At 37.6% G+C, this 11,122-nt stretch overlaps 1 protein-coding gene across 2 annotated transcripts in view; it reads left to right on the forward strand.

The window, feature by feature from the left end:
• tle5 (TLE family member 5, transcriptional modulator) overlaps window positions 1-5,648 on the forward strand; it is a 47,511-nt gene extending 41,863 nt beyond the window's left edge. The window contains exons 6-7 of one of the 2 annotated variants that reach the window (XM_028444446.1): window positions 71-145; window positions 2,671-5,648. In XM_028444446.1, the coding sequence (XP_028300247.1) occupies window positions 71-145; window positions 2,671-2,898 (303 nt within the window). In that variant the 3' untranslated portion in view covers window positions 2,899-5,648. The remainder of the gene's footprint in view (window positions 1-70; window positions 146-2,670) is intronic. The other variant, XM_028444447.1, reaches the window with a different exon arrangement.
• Window positions 5,649-11,122: the final 5,474 nt, after the last annotated feature.

The raw sequence follows: 11,122 nt of genomic DNA on the forward strand, positions 1-11,122 counted from the left end.
ATTATCTCTCACCTTCCTTCCCTTGTCTTTCCGCCCCTCCCCCTCCCCCCTCCCACACCACCACCTCCAGCACCAGCAGCAGGTCCTGGCAGCCATAGAGAGGGCCAAGCAGGTCACCCCTCCAGAGATGAACTCCATCATAAGGGTACGATGTTCCAGCCCTGCCTCAGGGGCTTCACAATGGCTGAAAAGTGCAAATATCGATCCGTGCAATCAACTTGATTGTTGCCCATATTGACCTTTATTCATTCGTGCTTAGTTTATGATGGTGTGAGAGTATATCTCTCTTTTTTAAATAAAAACAAGGTTCTGTGCACACAGATCATAAATAATAAATACTAGTATGTATAAGTATGTGTTTATGTTTATTTAACCCAACACAGACTTCTTCAGATGAGGTTTTTTTATTATTATTCCTACAAACTGAAAGAGAGTTGGCAATTGAAAGCCATCATTTATCATAATTGTAGTAAAAAAAAATCTAGCTATTATATTTTGATTGCTTACATTTGAGTTCATTTTAAAGTTTGAAGTTTTTTCTTAACTTGTGTCCTAATTTTAAGTTAAAATTAAAGTTTACAGTTTTCCTAAATTTGGCTTTAATAAAATTATGCATTTGTAATTAATTCCATTTCAAATTCTAATTTCTAGATGTATGTATTTAGGAAAAATGTGCGTTACTCACATTATTTGTCCATTTATCCCAGCTTACATCTTTAAGTTTGAACTAGATTCTAAGATTAGTTCATGTATTTAGTTTGTTGTTCTCAATGATATCAAATATTAGTCTTATGTGGGTTTCCTTTAAATCTAATACTTTTATTAAACGAGTAGGGAGCAACCTTAGAATTGCTTTCCACATGTTGAAGACAAGCTTCTTGTTCATCATGACCTCAAAGATATTTCCTATTACGCCAACATTTACTCCCACATTATTTGGATTAGTTTGCTACTGGAGTGAGTCATTGGCTGCAATCTGTTAGCCAGCAGCACTTCATCATTGTTAGCCTCGGGTTTGCTAGCTCATCCACTCATTTACTAAAGGACAAGTATTAGCCAGCTTAGCCACTTCATCACAATGATTTATGGCCAACGTAGATGCAGTGTTTTTGTCTTCATGTTTGTGCTGTAAGTTTTACAGTGTAGCATTGATCTGTTTGAGTCAGCGTTTTAACCATGTTAGATGTAAAGTATTCCATCTATGTTGTTGAGTCTATGCTCATGTTTGATTTCATATGAGTCGGACTAGAGTAATTCAAACTAAAGGTGTCTCGATCTGATATTAATATTGCATATCAGCAAAAAATGAGTATTGGATTATATCCTGCATCTAAAACCTCTGAGTTTTGTTGTTGATGTTTTCATTAAGGATCCCCCTTAGCTGGTGCCTTAGTAACCAGCTAATCTTCCTGGGAGACAACAATAAAATACAGGAAAAACAATCACATCAACTATGATATTTCAAATTACAAATACAATAAATTAATAATATACCCGATAAGAAATTTTAAGACACACGTTTATGATCATCATGAATAAAAGAAAAAATACTTAGAAATTATTTTCTGAAAACAAAACAGAACCACTCAACATACAGCCGTTCTAAAATGAGATTAAATTTAAGTTTCTTTTTAAATTCCCGTTTACCTTCAATACGACACGGATAATAAGAGAATAGACACTGTTTTTTAATAAATCTTATATATACATTTATTTCATTTATTTATTTATTCATTTATTTCATTCAGTTCTTATGTTAATAGTTTTAAATACATGTAACCCATTGTGTCAGTTTTTTCTAACACCTCCTGTTGGTAACTATTGTTCTCTGTTGGAGTAATATCACTTTGTCAAGCCTTTTCTAACTTTTCACACGACAAAATAAGTCATAAAAGTTTGTATGATTTGTGCTGATATCAGACAAGATTCATATAGTTTAATGCAAGGTTAATGTTAATGCTAGTAAATGCTAATGCTCGATGATGCTTGTTAATGTTATTGCTAAGTTAATGCTTGGTTCATGCTAATGCTAGTTAATGTTAATGCTAGGCAAATGCTAATGTTTGATAATGCTAGTTAATGTTATTGCTAGCCTAACACTTGGTTCATGTTAATGCTAGTTAATGCTATTGCTAGGTTTATGCTAATGCTAGTTAATGTTAATATTAGTTTAATGCTAGTTAATGCTATTGCTAGGTTAATGTTAATACTAGCAAATGTTTATGCTAGGCTAATCGTAATGTTGGCTAATATTTAATGCTAGGTAAATGCTAATGCTTGATGATGCTTGTTAATGTTATTGCTAAGTTAATGCTTGGTTCATGCTAATGCTAGTTAATGTTATTGCTAGGTTAATGCTAATGCTAGTTAATGCTAGTGCTAGGTTAATGCTGATGCTAGCAAATGTTTATGCTAGGTTAATTTTAATGCTAGCTAATGCAGTGTTCAATGATGCAGGGCAGCACCTGTATCCTCACTTGCATTTTCTTCAGGAAATGCAAATATTCTTTGTTTTATTTTTTCTTACATTCAACTCTGTGCCTCTGTGGTAATGTGATAATGATTACTAGCAGTTCATAAAGAGTTTGAGCATTATTGATGGTTTTAGAGTGATTTAGAGCGTTGGGTTGTCCCGCCTGTGTATGACGTGTGCCGTTATCTCCCGTGCAGCAGCAGCTCCAGGCCCACCAGCTGTCCCAGCTGCAGGGTCTGGCCCTCCCCATGACTCCTCTGCCTCTCGGCCTGAGCCAGCCGGCTCTCCCAGCCGTCACCAGCTCCTCCGGCCTTTTCTCCCTCTCCTCCCTCCTGGCCTCCCAAGCTCAACTGGCCAAGGAAGAGAAGGCGTCACGCGACGGCGCCGACAGTCACCGCGAGGAGGATGGAGACAAGTCTGATTAAGTCGGCGACGTTTGTTTTCATCACAGATCTGATTCCTTCTCAGCTTTCCCATTCTCTGCAGCACCTCACTGACTCCCATTACCGGAGAAACCTCAGCGTCTGCCACCTGATCTCTTTATTTTCAACATATGGACTTGTTTCTATCACCACACTCACTTTTTTTTCTTCTTTTTTGATCACACCACATTTGTCCAACTTTTTCTATTATCATTATTATGTCTACTTTCTATTTTTACCCTCTTCCTGTCTTCCGGTTTCTGTCTCTCTACTCTGATTCCTGTTTAGTCTGTTTTATTTCACACACACTCCTTCTCACACGCCTCATGTTTGGCACAGGTCGCTGTTGGCAGGGCTGATCTGAGACTGAGTGCATGCAGGTGTAAAAACAGACAAAATGTTACCGCTTAGACACAACACCAGATTTCTCAACATTTTTTACCCCCAAAACATCATTGTTAAACCTTGTTTGCATGTTTTGTTTCTGAGCTGAATGTGGGCTTGGTGCGTCATTTAGTGTCAGTGTGAGGTGGAGACTTCCCTGTTGGATATTTTAGGTTTTGTAAAAGTAAAAGCACCTTCACTGACAGCCTGTCAATAATCCATCCTTAGTTAATTTACCAAACCTGCAAAGATCACCTACATCTTCAAGGTGAAAACATTTGGTTTTAATACAAGGTGATATTTGTTGTTTTTCCACTTTTTTATATTGGAGGTTGGGCTTGTTGGGTCAGAGCAGACAGAATGGAGACAGTGTGCGTGTTTGACAGCAGAGGGCAGTCTGTACCTTTTGAAGGAGTCTCAAACACAGACAAATTGCAGGTATTTCCCAGAAAGGAGTCTCATATTAATCCACAACATCTGCACAAACCTGAAACACAAACATTAGTCTGCTGACAGTGTCTGCATGCTGCCTGTGATGGGATCCAGTGCTTTAGTCTGGTTTTGGTTTTATATTCATTACCTTAACAGAACGGTCTGCTCCCGTGATAAAGAAATCCATCATGTCACGTCAGTACAGTGGAATTATATTACCGTACATGCATGAAGAGCTGAATGTAGAAATAGCAGAGTGGGCATAGATAGGTTTTAGACGTAAAGCACAACACGACAAGCTGCTCTGCAAAGCCATTATTAAGGTCAGAACATATCTGTAAAGTTAAATGTGCATTAAAACCAATAATAATTACGGTCAGGCTGTGAGTCCTTGGTTAACATACAGACTACTGAGGACCAGTGGAAGCATCTTTTCTTTATTAGTCAGGATTTTATGCATTTCCTCAGACTTATCGCCTCATTTCAACAAGACAAACGGTAGCTATTTTTCCCTCTCAAATTAAATGTAATCAAATACTATTATCCCTGGTAAAAATGTCAACGAGTGAGAAAAACTGCCTCTTTGTGTTTTTAGACTCATTTAGAAGCTAACTGAGTAGCAAATGCCTGTTAATCATTTTAAAATTCCTTCTGATTTGGTGGGTGTAGATAACTGGCTCTGATCTCTCTTTGTGGAGTTTACATGTTCTCTCTGAGAATGTGTACCGTGTGAGAGTAAGGTCAGCGGTGTTTGATCACAGACAGAAGGTTAAAGTCCAGTACACGTGTCAAAGCAAACCATTAAAACCATTCCAATATACCCAGTAAATGTCCACAGGTTTGGATCGTATTTTCAAAGCAAATATGACAAATAAAGGAGAAGACTTACAGTAATAGTGCTTTTTGTTACTGTGGCTGCCTCACGGTGTGTTTGCATGTTTTCCCTGGCTTTAACATAGCTATCCTGAAGAGGATAAGCAGGTATAAAATGCTCAACCATGAAGGCCCAAAGGATGAATATGAAGATACTTGTCAAAAATTCTGTACAGCAACTAATTAAATAGCGTCGTTCATGGCAAATGTTTCTATTCTAAAGGCTCAGGCTTCCTCCTGAAGAGAGTGTGTGTGTGCAGCGGCCGAGTCTGGATTAGCAGCATTAAAGGCCTGTTGGTGATGAACTCGATGAAATGCGATGCTGTTCCTTTTGTGATCAAAGCCGCCACTCGCCCTGTATTTTTCTCCACACACTGTGCTTGTTGTGAAATGCAGAACATGTAGACAGACACACACCATGCATGACTGCAGGGGACCTGAGATTGATTCCTTTCTAATGGAGACAATTATTTTCTAAGAATGTTTGATCTAAACACGCACTTGTTATCTTTTTTTTTTTTTTTTTTTACATTTTGAGTATTAATCGATGTGAACTAGACAGAGAATAGCAAAGCTGATGTTTTAAACATACCGATAAAAATTCATTGTATTTGTTCCAATAGTTGGAGGTGCTTGCCTCTGTAAACAGCTTTGCATAGAAAGCTTTATGTGTATTTGGCTGCATCTTTCTCTTGTCTTTCCTGGATGGGTCTAATTGTGCTAATTGTGTTATAAAACATGATGTGGCAGCAGGCGGGAGAAGCTCCTCCTCACCCTATTTCCCCTAAACGCGGCCCACATAGCGTGCAGCATTGTAACGCCTTCTCAGCTTTGTAAGGGTCTTTTTTAAATACTTATTTTGTGTATGATGTAAAACCTACAAGTGTGTACTTTGACAAAGACAAATGTTTTGTGTCTGAAATCATAGCTTCATTCAAACGGTTAAAAGAAAAAAAAAAAGAAAACGACTATGAAAATGTACAACATTTACTATAAATAATATGACATGTTCTGCAGTAAGGAAGGACTTCTGGTGCCTTACAAATAAAGTCAATCAAATCTGATTAAAAGACGTGTTTTTTTTTTTCTTCCTTCTAATTCACAACCAACAGAATATTTTACACTGAATGGGTTTTTCTTCAAAAACAAATGATCACCAAGTGGAATTTATCAATGGAGTAGAAATGTGTTTTTACCAAAATTATCGCATCATCCCTCAAGGCGACATCCTGATCCTACATCCAGCTGTTTTCTGCATTTTCTACATTTTCTTTGCACTCAAAGAACTGTAGTATTGATTTCCCAAAATATATGATTACACATTTGAAGTTATTTTTATGAGTTTTGAAGAAAAATAGCCACAATTTTTACCTGTTTGATGAAGGTCACTTTTTGTTTTTACACATTTTGTTGTGATTGAAACTGAATTAGTCATTGAATGTGTTTTACAGACAGTTGAGCAGCGTGTGACGGCTTCCTATCCTGCTAACTCTGGGAAAATCAATAAAAGACAGAGAGTGGATGGCACCGTAAAGTGACGTGTTGTTACTAAATATTGGCCAATTTGTGAATAATATCTCCAATTAAAGCCTATTGCATGAGTGACACCTGCGTACTGTTATAGAAGCTTGGATGAAATGCCACAAATAAATGGGGAGAACATGCAAACTCTGAGAATCCACTGTTATCTGAGTGTCAAACCTTTAGTTTCCTCTGGGAGTTGATGATAGGATTATAAACAGTGTTCAATGCACTGAGGACATCATTATGTGTTCATTTTGACGACAGTTTTAGTCTTTTAACTAAAATGCAACTTAGTTTTAGTCCAAATTTAGTCATCAGGACTATTTCAGTTATAGTTTTAGTCAATTTCATGACATTAAGGCTTTAATCGACTAAATCTGTTACACATATAGTTGACTAAAGCAGTGATTCTCAACTGGTGGGTCGCAAACAGCTGGTCAAAAAAATAAATACTTAATATTTCTCATATTGGACTTGTCTTTTATTTTGAAAGAAATGTTTCTTTTGACAGTCATGCTGTGAAATGCATGTTGCACAGGAAACTAGATTTATGTATTTTTTTTTTTTTTAAATGTGTTTTCAACAGCTATTTTTGAAAAACTACATTTTGTTGGTTGAATTCTAAAAAAAAAAAAAAAGGGCTGTGATTTAATGACCATTTTAAAATGTGGGTCCCAGGTTGAGACCAGTTGAGAACCCCTGGACTAAAGTACAAAGCATGAGTTTATACATTTTCTAAATACTTAATTACAGTTTATCAACCTGATATGGGACGGTATTAATGTTTGTAAATACACACAGATTTGATGTGATCCATGTGTAAGACCACATTAGTTCTCATTGGATTTTGTCCCATTTGTCAAACTTGTATTTGAGTGTTTTAGTTGATGAAAATATTTATATTATTTTTTTTTTTTATGTAGTTTTCGTTCACATGTATGTTTTTGATGAGTCATATTCCTATTATGTTAAGGTTTGATCTCTTGACATGCTTTGATGTATCCCTACGAGGGGATACATCAAAGCAAAGCAAGTCAGTAGCTGCATTTATGGTTTCCTTTTTAAAGAACTGTAGGGATACATCAAAGCAATCACTAGATGCCTCTGAGGAAGACTGACAGTTGGTAGTCGAAACATCAAATTTCCTAAAAGAAACTTAAATGTCGATGAAAATCTTTAGTCAACAAAATGAACACTGATGTAGAACAGTTGTACAAACTGATTGTAACTATTGTTCCCTGCAGCTCCACTAGGAGGCGCTGTTGTTTCATGTTTTGGTTGCTTAAAGCAGCAGCTAAGGTAATTACTGAGCTATTCTCACATGGCTGTCACACAGGATGGGACTTCCTGCTCTTTAGGCTGCAGTGATGAAGCTTCCTCTATTCCTCACTGCATGTACCAGAGCAGATGTGACACATCACAACCTGTTCAGAACATGCTAATAATCCTCATTTAGTGGGATATGCAAAGCCTGGTTTGATGCACTCTCAGGCTTCTCGTTGGCAAATGCAAAACCAAATCAAATGAGTTTGTTGTTTTGCAGTGAATTTCACCCCAATATTGATTTTTCGCTCCTTTGTGTGTGTGTTTTCTGTTTGAACTTCCCTGATTTCTCCTCCCTGTCACTCTCCAGTGTTTGCTTTGTCCCAGAGTGTCCATGCAGTCAGGTGTGTGTGTGTGTGTTTGGGAGTTGGGGTGTGTGTGTTCAAAGAGAAAAGAAAGAAGAAGAGATGGTTTGTGAACCCTTTGAGTTGAAGCCCGATATTCTCTCGCCCTCCCTTCCTTTTTCTGTCTCTCCCCACAGACTCAGCTCTGGATCTGACACTTAAATAAATATGAAAGTGTCCTATTTTCTCCTCTTTCTGTGTGAAGATTCACATGCTTCTCAAACAGCTATGCTCATTCACTGTTTACTGTAGGGCTGCAATAAGTTGAGTTATTGAGGGAACCAATCCCACAATAAAACCAAACATTTTAGCCATTGTGCCAGTGATTCTCAACTGGTGGGTCACGGACAGCTTGTCAAAAATAAATAAATCCTTTGTTTCTCATGTTGGACTTGTCTTTTATTTTTGAAAAAACTTTTCTTTTGACAGGAATGCCATGAGATGCCTGTTGCACAGAAAAATATGTGGATTTATGTTCTTAAAAAGATTATATGTGTGTGTGTAAATTTGGTTGGTTGAATTCTAAAAAAAAAAACAAGTTCGGATGAATTACGGCCAGCCCCTTTTCTGCGTCCAATAGCACGTACCACGCTCCCGCGAATTCAGTCAAATAACTCTGTTCCATCGAGTAAAAAAAAAGGTCTCACAGAAGCTCTTGACATCCGCTCATAGATTATCCATGTCAAATTACAGCCCGATTCAACGAGCATTAACGGAGGAGAAGTCATTTGAAAAATAGGGCCTCCTGAAGCCCCCGGTGGAACATAAGGAGTAATGGGCCCCATTCATATATTTGTATGTGTCAATGATTTGGTACCACCAACTGTCGCAATATTTGACTCACAAATGAGAAAACAACTTTAATGGAAATTGCCGAAAAAAAGGGGGGTGGGCCCCTAATCGACTTGTGCAAGGCTAAATTGTATTCAAAGTTGAATTAACTTTGAAACGATACATCACACGACTATGTTCCCATGAATTTGGAAAGGGGGATGGAAGGGGATGGAACTAATGGAAGAATAGTCATTTGTAAAATTTGGCCCCTGGCGGCCCTGTGACGTGTACAGGGTAATGTTAACAGATGAAGAACAGCAACAACAAGAACAAAGTGAGTGGCATTTTGTGTCCGATAGCCCAGCCTAAAAAGTGTAAAATGTGGGTCACAGAGTGAAACCAGTTGAGAACACCAGGTCTATACCAGGGGGTGTCAAACTAACATTCATGCATAGTATTTCACTTGATTGTTACATTTGCATAATTAAAAAAGACATGAAACTCGTGCAAACTGTAGAAGTTTCTATGTGACTATTTCTAAGAATTTGCAGGATTTGGGGAAAACAATTTGGTTAAACTGAACAATTGAACATAATGTGATATAAAAATCTCAAATCTATGCTTAATAAGCATAGAAAGATCGCAACCTTCTGCATAAATCAGGTAAATGAATGTATTTTGTGTTTGTAGAGGACTATATTTATAATGTTTTTCGTACATGTTTTCTCTGTAATTTTTCCTTTGAACAAAACCCTTTTGCAGAACGAATCAAAGCCGTTGCACCCCTGGTCAATACCTTTTTTATCCTGTTCATGGTCACAAGATGCAAACATTACCAAATAATCAAGAAAAAAGTCTTTAGACCATGGAAAGAAACCACAGGAAGCTCAAAAAATAAAACACTTCAGGAAAACTTTGCTCAGGAAGTCAAGAGTCTAAATTAATTATCCACATGAGCCGCATTAAACTAAATAAATATACCCAACGGGAGCGCTTGCACTCATACAGGAAGAATATGTAACATTAGTATAGCTGAGGCTTGAACCCACAACCGTGCCAGAGCCAAACTCTTAAATCTAAATGGTTTATTTGCTGTAACGTCAAAGTACTAATATTTTACATCCATATTTACATCAATTCAAAATGTTTTTGTATCAGAACCAAAAGTAGCATTAGCACACATGCTCATGATCAACTTGGGACACCTAATCCTGTTGTTTTTGGGGAAACAGATGCAAAACATTGCCAGATTTGTTAAATTCTTTACTTTTTGAGGGGATTTTGGGGACATTTACCAGATTTAATGTGGAAAATCGTCCGTTTTTTGTGGGAAATGGGAATGCAGTACAATCCGAAATCGCAGAAATCTGCTGTTTATTACAGCGAGCTTTATTCCACAATCGTAAGAGTGTTCAGCAGACCTTCAGGATGGATAGTACACACATCAAAAATACTCTGTACTCATCAGGATTAGCATCTCTGATTCCAGTTACCACTGCAGCCCAAGTATAGCTTTAATCCCACCAGCAGCTCTCCCACTGATGTGCATGGATTATCTCTCACTTTAATCAGAATCCCACTATCATACGTTTAACAGGTTCATGATTACTAAGTGCTCAATAAGGCAAAACATGCCTGTCAGGTTGAGCTGAGGTTTATTCTAACGGTGGAGGATGCAGAATGACGTCTGTTCCAGGAGACTTTGTGGTGTAACCAATTAGAAACCTAGCACTCGTTCCCTTGGAAAGACTATTTGGAATAACTCATAGCATGTTACCAGCTGCTACGCTTTTCCACAGATGACGCAAAGGTCCTCAAACAGGCAGTGAATGCATAGGAACTCTCGCTTCAGCAGCTTCAAGACCAGCTGACCAGATATGACAGCTGAGAGGCTGTTCCCACATTGATTCGTATTTACGTCTAATAATATTTGGTGTTGATTGAGAGAAAAGCGTGTAGCGTGAGGTCAACATTAGTTACTTGTGTTCTGTTCTGAGGAAACATCTGTTTTTGTGACCCCTAATGAGAATAAATGCACGCGTGCCTTCATATTAATAATCAATAGTCTGTATTCATGCATCTTTCTATTTGTCTCTTGATGCAGTCAATGATAATTCCCACTGCTGGTGATGAAGAGTGAAGATGAGATCAATATTCTATCGAGCACACTTTAACAAATGGACAGTTTGGGATAAAATCAGCATTTTCATTTTTCACATGAATATATTTATTGCATGAAATAAACCCTGCAGACTATCTGACATATGACACACTATTTAACATTCTGGGGGTTATACTGTACAGTGGAGGGTTGATAATGACGACATCGTTCACAGCAGTCTGCAAAGCGTTCAATGAACGGTCCGTATGGATTTGCGCGCCAGAGACTAAGAAGAGGAATTTAAAAGTTTCTAAACTGAATGTGAAACCTGATCATTTCAACATGGAAACATGATAATCTGTCTCTCTCATTCACGCCTGCAGTTGAAAGTTACAGAACACCTATGGAAGAGGATTAGGGACAATTTTAATGGAGAAAATAATTTTGGGCAAATCAAGAATAAAGTCGAAAT

The sequence above is a fragment of the Gouania willdenowi genome, chromosome 4 (assembly GCF_900634775.1).
Source record: "Gouania willdenowi chromosome 4, fGouWil2.1, whole genome shotgun sequence".
Classification (NCBI taxonomy): domain Eukaryota; kingdom Metazoa; phylum Chordata; class Actinopteri; order Blenniiformes; family Gobiesocidae; genus Gouania; species Gouania willdenowi.